General features: G+C 39.3%; 1 protein-coding gene across 1 annotated transcript in view; it reads left to right on the top strand.

Moving 5' to 3' along the window:
- ANKMY1 (ankyrin repeat and MYND domain containing 1) overlaps window positions 1-13,513 on the top strand; it is a 29,949-nt gene extending 16,436 nt beyond the window's left edge. Inside the window, exons 13-17 of the mRNA XM_062591292.1 lie at window positions 1,496-1,661; window positions 2,436-2,502; window positions 4,812-4,966; window positions 12,402-12,493; window positions 13,418-13,513. Coding sequence (XP_062447276.1) covers window positions 1,496-1,661; window positions 2,436-2,502; window positions 4,812-4,966; window positions 12,402-12,493; window positions 13,418-13,513 — 576 coding nt within the window. The remainder of the gene's footprint in view (window positions 1-1,495; window positions 1,662-2,435; window positions 2,503-4,811; window positions 4,967-12,401; window positions 12,494-13,417) is intronic.
- Window positions 13,514-13,904: the final 391 nt, after the last annotated feature.

Genomic DNA, 13,904 nt, shown 5'->3' with positions numbered 1-13,904 from the left:
CTTTTCCCTTTATTTGTCTTGAGACTCATGTCATTCGTTGCTGAACTTAGAATTACCCAAAGTGTGAATACCGCTCTAAGTGTTGCCTGTTAAGGCAACTCTGTTGTGGCATTTTATAGTAAGATTCCAACTGGTTTGTAAAGAGTTAGCTGTAATCCTACATCCAGCCATTAAAAACAGAAGTAGCATGTGTTTCCTTGAGGCTATATTCAAATCAGGAAAAGTTGTTACGAGTTATATATAGTAGATAATAAGTTTAAGTGTGTTATAAGCTATGATAATAAATTACTGATCAATCAAACTTTAAAATAAATGGTTAACCATTTACTAAAGTAATCCTTTATAATTTATTATAAAGGAATCTTACTGTGAAGTATAACTAAGAATTTTCTTCCCAGTGGGGGATTTTTTTGGGAGGTGGGGGTGGGGGGAGGGTTGGGGGATTGTTGGTGGTGAGAGGAATGTTTTAAAAAGCCTTTAGATGGTCTCTGATGCTGTAATAGTTTCTAATTAGAAATGATTCTGCCTTTGTGTCATGTAAGTGTTTTGTTCCTAGCTTTATTGTTAATAAGAAAGTTTACATGACAAAGAGTCATTGTTTTTTAGCAGCTGCAGAGATTAAATGATTTGGTTCTCGAGAGAATCATTTGTTCAATAATGCAAACTTCATGGATGAAAAGGAAAGCCAAGTTACACTACAGATTGCTTGCCTCTGGGACATAAACAGTAGATGTTTTGAAAAGAACGGAAGTAATGGTGAGCCTTGGTCACCTTGCAGTAGAGCAGCCATCTTCAAGCTGCTTGAGAAAGTGCAGCATGGTACCTGCACTCCTAAGGTGGAGTACAGTTCATTGTTAATACTGTGGGATCCATTGCTGCATCTCATTGACAGAGCAGCCCTTTGGAGCTAATGTGGTTTTCTGCATCCTGCTCCAGTGTTCCATGTAGATAATAAAATTTGTTATTCTTTGGCTTGCAATTACAACCAATCCTCAATAAGAAACTAAATTAAACAATTAGCAGTTGCAATCACTGGCCAGACTTGGTCAGCATGCTGCAGCATACTTATTTCTTTCCTACCTTACGCTGGTCTGCCTTACGCTTTTGTATCTTGGGTCTAGTATGCTCCTTACTGGCACTACCAGGAAGCAGTCTGGGAAACGGAGAAATTTAATAGCGGCCAAACAGTGCCCTCTAGCAGTTCTTCCATTTTCAGGAAGCTTTCCTGTGTTCTCAGAAGTTCTGGGAGAGGAGGTGAGCCCTGCAAGGCCTAAGCAAGGCAGCTTCTCCCCTGAAGAAAAATTGTTTTAGTTAACTTGTTGAGCACTCACTGAACAGATAATCAGAATAACTAAAATTTTTACTATGGACATCTCCTATACAAGGATTAGTCAGGGATGATACTGTGCTTTGAATCTGATTTGGCTTTAAGTCTGAAATACATGTTATATTTGTGTTCCCGTACATCAGCATATTGACTCCTGGTGTATTGCAGGATAGGAGAATTGCTCACACACCATACCATGTACTGACAGCATCTGAGCGGGAGATTTTTCAAAAACGCCAGTCACTGATAGAACACATTACTGGGAAGCTCCGTGAGCGTGTCATCCTGAAAGAGGGAGAATGGAATAAAGAAGAGTTGAGAAGATCCAAGAAATGTTAGTTCAAGCTTAAAGATTGCACTGCCTGGTGTGCAGTGGGAATTTACTGTTATTAGTTCCAGTACTGGTGTCTGAAAGGATAACTCTTTCTCAAGACCAATCGTACATATGCAGTGAGGAGATATAGGGGTTCTACAAACATTAAAGAAAACGAACAAGTCACTGTGAAGGAAAATTTAAATTCCTATACAAGATCTATTACCATGTATTGCAGAGTGATTGAGGAAGCTTGTTTCTCTTTCACAGATAGACCTTTGAATTGCTTTGCATTTAGTGCAGGTAGCAGTATGCACTCAATGGTGACTCTGGACACTAGCCTATGTCCGTTCCTATGGCAAATTGCTCCCAGGTCCATTCCTAGGATACCCACTCTAACAATGCGCTTTTACTATTAGAGTGGTGACAATAAATATGTAAATTAAGATGATTTGAGTGACTTCCTGAATAGTGCTCAAATACGTGGCGAAATCAGACTTAGAATCTAGATCTGCTAATACCACTATAATCTTACAAATGTTTTGTATAGGAGCAGAAAGCAATATTACCTAGAACTATTATGTCTCACATTTTCCATAATCTTACTTTCAAGAAGGATACTGTTTTAGTTTGATACACATCATCATATTGATAATGTTTGTCCAGTTGATCAACAACTGTCCTGTGACCAAACAGAGTTTCAAGGAAAGGTATCCTGAGACTAGTATTCTAATTCTGAGGTCCTAAGCAGGAATACTGATTTTTTTTTTCTCCCTCTTCCTTATGTTGATGTAGTGGATTCAAATATTCGTACATCTGCTTCAAAGAAGAAATGGGGGAGCCATCATGCGGAAGAAGTGAGGTAGGTGAAAGACACTGCATGCAGTTGTTGATTGTTCTTAGCCAAAAATATTTTGTCCTGTTTTTTTTTTCCTCACTGGGCCTTATATCACCCTGCCATGTTTTTTCTTTTCTAATTATTTCCTCTTTAGTATGTCCAGTCTTGTCAGCTACAGACAGCCTCTTTCTCTGTTCTGATCACATCACTCCTTTTCAGTTTCAGCCTCTACCAGGAGAGTATAATATTCAGTTGTCTTGTAATAAGCAGTGTGTCCTGGTATTTTAAGGTAACTCATGACATTAGTGGCTTAGGGTAGTTTACAAATACAAAGAAATGGACCCACACAAGTTTTGTAGCTTGCATTTCTAGTTTCTAAATCAGGAAAGACTTCTAGAGTTTGAACATTAATCTTGGAATTGTAGCATTAACAGCAGTTTGAGTAACAGAAAATACTTGGCTCAGGGATACTGTGCTCTATCATCAATTTCTTCTACTGCAAGGCACTCACATCGTTCTGAACTTTGTCTCAGTATTTGAATCAAATGAGAGTAACATCATTGTCAGGAACTGAGGCGCTATTTTGAACATAAATTGTGAGGTAGCATTTCTGCTGAACCAAAGTGGATTAACAGTAGCATAAAATGCAGAAATAGCCAAAAGAATGTAAGCTAAGAATTAAAATGAAATCTGGAAGGTTAAAGCAGCACACACACATTTTACAAATAGATGTCAGGGATCACTTGCAGGCAGAGATGAAATCTCAGTGAAAATTGCTAGCCATTTCCTTTGCCCCAATTGTGCAAGTTTTGTTTTCTCTGTTGATTTCAACAGCTGACTGTTCACTCCCCTAGAACGAGGATTTCCCATAAACTTCGAAATGCAAGACTTGTATCATGTTCTCAACATACGGCCCTAGGCAGACTTCCGAGGTTATGATTTGCAATTGGACAGGCCTTTAAATTTACAGCTGAATGAGACAGCAGTTGGTAGACGAGTTATCATTTCAGGGATCCTGCCACTCTCCTCACAAAACTCTTTCCCTGCAAAGGCCTAATTCCACCCAAGTTCCTTTTTTATCACTTTCTATTCTTGGCTCCGTGGAAGGATGGGAAAAATTTACTAGCTTATCTGTACAGTAACTGGAGTTCCTTGATATCATTGTTCATATTTAGCTGTGGCTTATCCTCTGCTGACCACTGTGCCCACGCTGTAGCTATCCTCTCACAGAGCACTTGTTACTCTTAAGGATGTGATCCTTGCTCTTTTTCTCTTCTGGGGACACTGCAGGAAACTTGTTGCAGTTTCCAATTCAAGTTGGACGAATTCTTTTTCTAAAGACCCCTGTTTGACTGTGGCTGTGCTTTGACAGGATACTGACAGGAGTTACCTGGGTCATTGCCTGCTAGTTCCCTTAGCAAGGCATTTAATGGAATCCAAGTCACATGATTAGAATGCTATAAAATCTGACTTGGTATTATGTATAATGCGTCCAATGTTGCCTCTGATGGCTCTTCTTTAAAATTATACTAACACATGAACAAATCTATTGCATGAAATCACCTTTGGCTTTATGATATGGCCAGATTTCACAAGCTCAGAACAATTTGGCTCAGACCGTATTAAGGAAATCGGTGCTGTAAAGAATTCTTAAATGCTTTAAAAAGGATATAAGTATATACGTGAACTTACATTACTAACATTTTACTTCCCAATCCCATTGAAAATCTTTGCCTAAGCACTCTCTGTTGCTTCTTCCAGCTTTGGAATAATTGCTGTGTTTCAGTGACCTAGCTGTAGCCCTGTTTGCCTGTGCAGTATTCCAGTAGGTTCTGTCAGTTTTTTTAAAAAGTCTCTCTCTCTCTCGCTCTCTCTCTCTCTCTCTCCCCCTCTCTCTCCTTTTTTTTTTTTTTTTTTTTTTTTTTTTTAAGTCTGTTTGACTTTCTTTCTGGCCTGCCTGCCAGTTGGAAACTGAATACCTCCAGACTCAGTTGTTATGAGGAGGCAAAAGCACACAGTGCACTATGATGTGAATGCTGGTTTGTTAAAGGCTTGGGCATGTTTCTCACCAAGACATTTGACTTTTCTAGGGGCTGGTGTGCAATCTGGTCCCCACATACCACTATGATAAGCAGCAGGGTCTCTTGTTTCTTTATCCTTGAATATTTTGAATATTAGGACATTTATATTTCTATATTGTCAGCAATTTTCATTTAATTTTACTGTGATGAACAAACATGCTGTCAGACTAAGAAAAAACTTTAAAAAACAATATTGTGCTTTTTTTTTTTTTTTTTTTTTTTTTTTTTTTTTTACAACTGGCTTTGTTCTAGGATACCATTTTTTAAATACTGCTATCAGTGCGGACGTTCTGTTGGTGTTCAGCTGACACCTTGCATTCATTGCCATGAAATCTTCACTTGCAGTGAAGCTTGCAGAAGGAAATCCTGGAAGGAGCGGCATAGGCGTGAATGTTCAGGATTGCCGGGTAGGTCTGACTGTCACTAGTGTGTGCATAGTTGTTTGCGCAAGTTTTACTGACATGGAATGTTTTCCTTGTAATGGCCTAGTAAGATGCGTTTTGGTTACACATTTTTTTTTAAAAATCAGTTATTCACTTGAATAGCTGTGTCTGTAAAGCCATCAGCTTTAAGAGACCTGCTACTGTGTCATTGCAATCAGTTTCAAGAGAGAAAATTCTTTCAGGTGAGTGTAGAACAAAAGAGATACGCTCCTGAAGACTAAAATTTGTTACTGAAATCATAAATATACAACTCTCCAGGCTGAAGAACATGAATACATCTAACAAGCTAGGAGAAATGGGGCTTTCAGTATAAACTTTAGCTCTATCTGTGTATTAGAATGGAAATCTATGAGATGTCTGACATTTGTGCATTGAATCATTGATTCCACCTATTGTGGTTCTTATAAACTGCAGCATTTGCCGTTGATTTAAAAAAAGCCCATTATACACATGCACACACTACACAGCAGTAGAAGACTGGCATAATGGATTTATACAAGAAATTAAAGTACTGTTACCATATCGGATGCTCACATATGAGCGATAATGAGGAATCTGTGAAATGTGAAGATAAATGAGGAACTGCTGCCATTCTCAGGCTGATCTGTCTTTTAGTGGCTGTTGGGCCACTAAAAAGTCAGTCTAGGATGAGTCTTTTAAATCTGAGCACAGATAAAACCTGTGAATGGAGTGAAGCCTCTCCAACTGGAGACTGTTTATACCATTCATATGTGCTTACCAATGTGAGTTCTAAACATCTTTTAGCAGTTTTTCTAAGATAAGATATCACTGGTGTGCTTCCCAGATTATATGGGAATAAATGAAGCTTTTCTTAGCAACAGGAGATTTCCCCTGCAGCTTAATCAAATGCATTTTTTTTTCCTGATCCTTTCATAAAGTTTTGAAAGAAAAACTCCTACATCTTTGCAGTGAAACTTTTGAGTTTAGCTTTTCTGGAAGCTACCTTTCATTTGCTTATACACTTCTACTTTTACAACATGTGATTTATGAGAACTGCAACACGTATGTACAGAATACTCTGTTTTTAGTAATATTTTTTCATGATTGGGATGGAAATGGGAACAGACTTGAAAGGGAAATCCTGAAGACTCTGGATTGGAAATACCAGAAAACAATAAAAATGGTCTGGGAGAACGGTAGAGGCTTCTGGAAAAACTGTAGGGTGCATGTCATGAAAGGGTAACCAACAAGCTTGAGTTCGATTGGGCTATATCTTTAAGCACATAATGTATTGCTGGCTGTTCTGCACCCTGACATGGATGCTGACTTCTCTAAGTAACTATCAGAGGCCAGTCAAAGCAGGACACTGTCACTATCCCAAAGTGATAAAGAATAATGAAGTGATAATAAAAAAAACATATTCTGAGCAGTACATGCCTTGTGTAGCTGCTGCAGTAGCAGCGTATAAAGCTGAAGGCACAGGTCAGATCTGATAAATTATAGCCCAACCCGCTAAAAGCAGAGATTTCACCACTTTAACCGCAATGTATTGCTTATTTATGTTAAAAGATCCTGACCTGACAATAGTTAAGGAATTTTCCTAAAATATGAAAGGATCAGATACCTGATAAAACTCCTAGACCATGAGGTATTTGAGCTTCCTTGAGTAATGAAATACATACATACATACCTTGCTGTAAAAATGTCTTGCTGGCAAGATGTTCCTTAGACAAATTTTTTTCAATGGTTAATCCATTCTGGAACTACTGACAGATGAAAGAATCCTTGATATGTGTTTTTCCAGTCATGCTTTTATTTTTAAACCAAAAAGAAAGACTATAAGGATAGAGCTTGGCAGAAGCACTTACTGCTTAAATGTCATAGCTTTGCCTTTTGCTTTTAAACATCTGAGCAACTGAGTAGTTAGAAGTTGGGTGAGTTTGGTGTTGAGTCTTCACTGCTGAATTGTGACTGCTAACAGCTGTCATCCATATCTTTGTCTTCAAAGCTTTCTGTTTTCTGGAATACTAGTTCCTGACCTTTGTTTAAATGAACAAGCTCCACCCCCACCCAGTAAAAAAATGACATCGAAGAGAAATGGTTATTTAAAATTGATAAAAACCTGTTGTTTTTTTAAAAAAATTATGATGGACTGTTTGAAGTGTTTTGTTGGAGCAGCTTCTCCTGGGCATCATCTCCAAGCACATGAAGGGTAAGAACCTGATCAGGAGTAGTCAACACTGATTCACAAAGGGGAAATCATGCTTAGTCAGTCTGATAGCCTTCTCTGATGGAATAACTGTCTGGGGAGATGAGAGGAGAGCAGTGGATGTTGTTTCCCTTGACCTCAGGAAGGCTTTGGACACTGTCTCTCATAACATCCTCCTAGGCAAGCTGGTGCAGTAGAGGTGAGATGAGCAGTTACTGAAGTGGATTGAAAGCGGCTGAAAGGCAGACCTCAGAGGGTTGTGATGAGTATCACAAAATCTAATTGGAGGCCTGTAGCTTGTGATGTTTCCCTAGAGGTCAATACTGACTCCAATCCTGTTCAACTTACTCATCAGAGTCCTGAATGAATGGGGGGAAGAGAAGACTGAGGGGGGAATCTTAAGAATGTGTTTGAATATCTGAAGGAGGAGTGTCAAGAGGATGGGGCTAGTCTCTTTCCAGTGGTGCATAGTGATAGTTCGACAGGCAACATGCACAAACAGAAACACAAGAATTTCTATCAGAACATGAGGAGAAACTTCTTTCCTGTGAGGATGACTGAGCACTGGAAAAGGTAGCCCAGACAGGTTACACAGTCTCCATCTTTGCAGATGTTTAAAAGCTGTCTGGACAGGGTCCTTGTCAATATGCTGTAGGTGACCCTGCTTGAGCAGGGGGGGTTGGAGTAGATAATCTCTGAAGGTCCCTTTGAACATCAACCATTCCATGTGATTCTGTGTGAATACAGAAAAGTAAAGTGGGATGTACGAGGCTTAAAACCAGAATGGATGTCTTTGTTCACCTGAAATCAGCATACTGACAAACAAAAATACTGAATAGAGGAATGGTTATAGAGAGAATAGGCGTCAAACTACAAGAAAAAACGGCAGATCATATGGCAACTGTAAACAGAAGGAGTCAAGCAGGAAAAAAATTACATCTGTTTAGAAAACAGAGCTATACTGCCTTGTCCTTAGAAACAGAATGTGTTGGAGGTGCAGGCTTTCTGCAAGGCTGTTTGAGTTGGGTGATGATAAGATGTACAACTAGTCATTGTGTAGGCTACTGCTTCTTAAAGTAATAATCCCATTCTTGTATGGAAAATGCCAAATGGATGTTCCTACTAGGAACCTGAAATATTCTCAAAAAAGGAGAAGAAAACAGAAAATGAAAGAAAATGGGGGAAAAAAGGAAAGATCCAGGAATAAATGACAAGTATTAGGAAGGAAAGGAAATGATGTTAAATAGAAGGAAATGGTGGACCCGAGAAAAGAATGATAGGAAACAGAAGGGAGTAGAAAGAAATGGTGGTTTCTGTATAGGAAAAATGGGAACAATACAGGTAGTAGGGAATGGTGTTGAATAGGCTGGAATAGAAAGAAAAGTTGGATGGCAGATGGACATAACAGGAAATGACAGGGAGTATGTGGAAGTGATAGTGAGGAGATGGTAACAGGCCGGACTTATGGGGAATGGAAGGAAATGCAAAGAAATGACAAGTAGTGGCACAGAATGACAGGGAATATAAGTGTTGCACAAAACATGAAGTTGAAGCAACTGGAAGCCTTTATTTGACCTTGTGCATAGGGTATGCTCACAACAAAAGAAAAATAAACAGATCAATAGGCAGGCCCATCTGTCCAGGAGCAACACTCCACTGCACGTTCTCTACTGCTGGATCAAACCATATTCACCAAGCCTTTCTTCTGTCTTTTGTTTATAGCTATATGTGACCCACAAGCAGGTTGGTGATCACCAGCTCTCCTTATCTCTCTCATTTGGTAACTCTGCCAAACCATCTGGTGATCAGTTATGTGGAACAGGCTTCCTTGGCTACAAGAAATGCACCAAAACAACACCCATGTGCACATTCTTGCTACAGATGAAATAGCAGACAATGATGGAGAATACATGGGAATAGAAGGAAACAGTGGGAAATAGAGAATGATAGGGAATATATTGGGAATAGATGGGAATGATGGAGGAAGTCAGGGAACAGAAATGATGGGAAACATGGAATAATAGGGAGTTGCAGGAAATAGATGTGGAACAGAAAGGGGTATAGTAAGGAATAGCTAGGAATGGAAAGAAATTAGGAGGAGTAGTTATGAATAGTTGGGAATGACAGGGAGCAGAATGCAAGAACTAGGAAGATATTGAATATGTAAGGAAAGACAGGAAAGTGTACAGAAAGATGACAGAATGAATGGAAGGAAATAGAAAGAAAGGACAGGCCCAGTTCAAACATGTTGTATCTGTGAAGTGAGAATGGTCATTATCATGTTACAGAGTAACAGATTGATAGTTTTGGCCTTCTGTCATCTTGGGGACACTTGAAATGGTGACCTAGATGCTACACACTGGAACCATCTCTGTCAGCAGACTTAATATGCTTTTGTAAGTATTTTGAAGGAGATACAGAAAAAGTCTTGAATATACTGTAAAGTGTACTATCTACCAAACTGCACACTAAGGATAGACCTTAGTGATGGATACACCATGATAGATAGACCACTTCCAATCCATCAGTTTTTTAAAAAAGACTTTTTCAGAGAGCACAGACTGCAAGACCTTGCTATTGAACTTTTTACCTTTTCCCATCAAGAATAAGAATATAACATCTGGAAGATCTTTCCAACACTGTTTAAATGTCCAGTAATGTTTTAGTTGTGGGTTTTTTCTAAGTGACAAAGCACAGAAAGCTAGTCAAGTCATTGCAGCTAAACAGTGCTAACAGCAGAGCCCTGAAATACTGTCAGGCTTCTTTGTTTAAGAAAAAATGATCAAACAAATCTGAAAACACACAGAGGAGTCAAAGTTTATAAAGATCAGATTCTTATTTTTAACATTTTAGCCTATAAATATTAACAATTTGTAAATTTCTGACCTATATTAAGCATTCTCTATCTACTGCTGTTTTTTTGGTAAATGTATTAAGTAATTCCTCCATCTCCACAACTTAACAAACTTCATTCTGTATGTAGCTGTTCAGTAACACTGATTAGTGTTCTCACACTAATGCGTATCTTTCTGTAGAAGTGTATAATCCCTTTTAATTGTTCATAATCTATTGTCAGCTGTGTATTACAAAATGTCTTTACATTTTGTTTTATTGCTGGTAAAAATGTTCTAATATCTATATCTATGGTCAAGACAGTTTGAGTTTGAGGGAAAGTCAGTTAACCTGTTTCATTTGGTGTGGGGGTGACAAATTAGATTTCTGATCTGTTACCTGACCAAAAGCTGTGTTAAATTTCTGCAATGATTAAAGCTGGCAGAATATGCAAGCTTATTTAGACTAGAGATTTAAATTATGACTAGTAAAGCTACATGGTTATTCCTGTGTTAACCAAATGTTTATTTGATTTAAAAAAAGATCTATATGGAAGGCCTTTAATATAGGTCCAGTTTCTTGGGAACTTCCACTGCAACTCCTATAAAGCTGTTGGAGGTAAATGGTAGTGGGAAACAACTGTTTCTAGAGCTGCTTCTAAATAAATACAGAGATTTAAAAGCTCTTTTTTTTTATTCACTCCAAGGTTTATGTTATATAAGAACCATCAGAAGGTTATCCAGCTAATCTGTGAAACATTTTTTAAACTGCTGAATCTATTCTTGATATGCCTTGTATCTATTCTGAAGGCACAGCAGTAAACTTCAGAGGCCTCACTGTCTCTCTTCAGTCTTCTCATTCCTCCTCTTTAGTTTTTTGGTAGCTGGTAGTTCTGAGTGCCACCCTTTCAAACACAGTTGTGTCATCCTCTTGAACTTGCGCATATGCCTGTTGTGTTGCCCTCAGTGGAGGAGTACAGAATCTCTGTGACCAGAGCATCAGGGCACGGTTATGTAATGTATAATTTAAGTCTGCTTTTCAACATAAAGTCAGCAGTACAGCTAGGAAACATTTTTCAGAATTCATGGAAAAAATGTGAGCGTGTTTATGTACCAAGATTTTTTCTTGATAATAAATATATATTTCTTTTTAACCAGTGTCTTCTTTCCTGTTTAATTTTAATGTGCCAGGGATTTTTAGGGGAGGGTGTGAGGGCTGTTTTGTTTCTTTTTCCTCTCCCATTGTTGTTTTTCCTTGAAAATGACCTGAAATTCCCCAATTTAGATCAGTTTGAACAATTCAATCTGTTATTCTGAGAACCTCTGAACTTCCCCTCACCTCACCTTTTCAGTTCCTTTCTCTTCTCTTCTCTTTACATTTTCTCCCTCTTCCTTTTGACTTTATGGCAATGTAATTAGCATTTTTTTTGTACCCTATGAGAAAAACTTTCAATGGTTAGTTGAGTCCTGAAGTAAGTAATAGTCAACTGCAGTATTAAGACACTCTTAGATGTATTTACAAGAAGAAACAAGTATCACTTACACTCTTGTACATGGTCATTGTTGGCTGAGAAGTTATAGGTAGGTAAGTGTGTAGCCACTGCTGTCTAAGAACAGTGTGTCTGTCGACATCACACTTGATAAACTGAGCCACAATAAGAACATTTTGTCTTGTACCTGTATCTAGTTTATTGTTCCTAAACTAAAGGTCACCTACACAAATATGGTGGTTTATTTTGCAGAGAAGAGCAGAGGTCAAGCACCTCTGGATGCAAGCAATGCGGCATGCGAAAGGGATGCCACTGGCAAAAAGGGGGAAAAAAGAAGAGAAGAGAAAGATGGAAGGCGAAATAGAAGAAAAAGTAAAGTTAGGAAGGGTGGAAGACAGCATCACAGGAAAGATGACTAACTTGTTTCAAGTCACACCTATTGCATGGCAAAATTTTCATAGGTTTGTATCCTTTCTGCCTTGTACTACATTTCTAGTAAGGTTAAAAATGACCTAATTTGACAAGTCTTTCCAAAATGCTACATATGAGCTAAATGACAGGTAATTCTACTAGATTAATTGAAAACAACCTGGGAAGGGGGCTACATACTAATTAGGTATTAAGCAAATATATTTACTATTAAAAATATATCAAACTCCACATTGGTTTTACTGATCTAATGCAATGTATATATTTTTAAAAGCAGTATGGCTGATAATTAAACTTCATTACATATATTCCCTCCTGTGGGGGATGGAGGGCAGATCTGCAAAATTGATTTGCTATCTAGGGAGGTTTGCTGCTTGCTAGGGGCTCAGATCCTGTAGAGAAGTAACTGAGGCTTGTATGGTGCTTGGACTATTACCCCTTTCTGCTCATACACACACACACACTGATGATCTTGCCAGGAGTCTTTGAGTGCACCAAAAGTTACTACATGGTGCTGGGGGTGAGGAGTAAGGTCGTGGAGGGCTATGTGGTTTTCTCCTTGATGATACTGGTAAAGAGGAAGGGCTTAAGGAGGAATGGGGCAACCTGACATTCATCATCTGGTTATGCAGCTGTCCTTATGACAAGGATTTGGCTTTTAAACCACAGGACCCTTTTTGAGGATCAAGGACTGATGAGAAGAGATGGAATCCACCTGACAGAGATATTTTTTATTTTTGCCAACAGGCTGACCAACCTAGTGAGGAGACTAGGAAAGATGGGAGAGGGAGGTAATGACCCACAGTCAAATTAAAAAGTGCTGGATTGGGTTGGCAAGTAAAAGGTACAGGGTGGTTCAGACAAGAATCCTCAAAATTAAGAGAACACGGCAAAATGAAGTTCACCCCAAGTACACGTGCATAAGTAAGAAAGTACGAAAAGGACAGCGTTATGTGAGAAGCTCTCATCCTTTTCCTTGGAAATTGCTTGAATTGAATGCCTCTCAGGAGGACCTTTACACTAATGCATGCAGCATAAGGAACAAGCAGGAGGAATTATGTCTGCATGCAGTTACAGGGCTCTGTTCACACTGGATCATTGAAACCTGGTGGGATAACTCACAGAATCACAGAATGGGTAAGATTGGAAGGAATCTCTGGAGATCATCTAGTCCAACCTCTCTGCTCAAGCAGGATCACCTAGAATATGTTAGACAGAGTTGCATCCAGGTGGGTTTTGAATACCTCCAGAGAAGGAGACTCCACAACCTCTCTGGGCAACCTGTTCAGTGCTCTGTCACTCTCACAGTGAATAAATCCCCCTCATGTTCAGGCGGAACTTCCTGTATTTCAGTCCTTTCTGGTCATTTTCAGTCTAGTTTCTTTTCCTTTTGCATGGGACTACTGAAAAGAGTTTGGCCCCATCCCCTTGACACCCTCCCTTCAGATACTTATACACCTTGATAAGATTCCCCCCTCACTCTTCTCTTTTCCAGGCTAAACAGGCCGACCTTTCGCAGCTGTTCCTCTCTGGGCAGATGCTCCAGTCCTCTGATCATCTTTGTAACCCTACACTGGACTCCCTCCATTAGCTCCATGTCTCTCTTGTACTGGGGAGCCCAGAACTGGACGCAGTACTCGAGATGTGGCTTCACCAGAGCTGAGTTAGAGGGGCAGGATCATCTCCCTTGACCTGCTGGCAACAGTCTTCCTAATGCACCACAGAATACCATTGGCCTTCCTAGCCACAAGGTCACATTTCTGGCTCACAGTCAACTTGTCCAAGTCCACACAACTAGAGTGCTACAATGCATGAATACAGGCTCTTTAGAAAGGACAGGCTGTGGAGGTGAGGGGGGAGAATTGCCCTCTATGTGAGAGAACAACTGGAATGCATGAAGCCTTGCCTACAGAAGGGTGATGAGCCAGCTGAAAGCTTATGGGTCAGGATTAGTGGGCAGACCAATATGGGCAATGATGTTG

The sequence above is a fragment of the Rhea pennata genome, chromosome 18 (genome assembly GCF_028389875.1).
Source record: "Rhea pennata isolate bPtePen1 chromosome 18, bPtePen1.pri, whole genome shotgun sequence".
In the NCBI taxonomy this organism is placed as follows: Eukaryota; Metazoa; Chordata; class Aves; order Rheiformes; family Rheidae; genus Rhea; species Rhea pennata.
The sequence above is the reverse complement of the archived record's forward strand: the minus strand, read 5'-3'. Positions and strand labels throughout refer to the sequence as shown.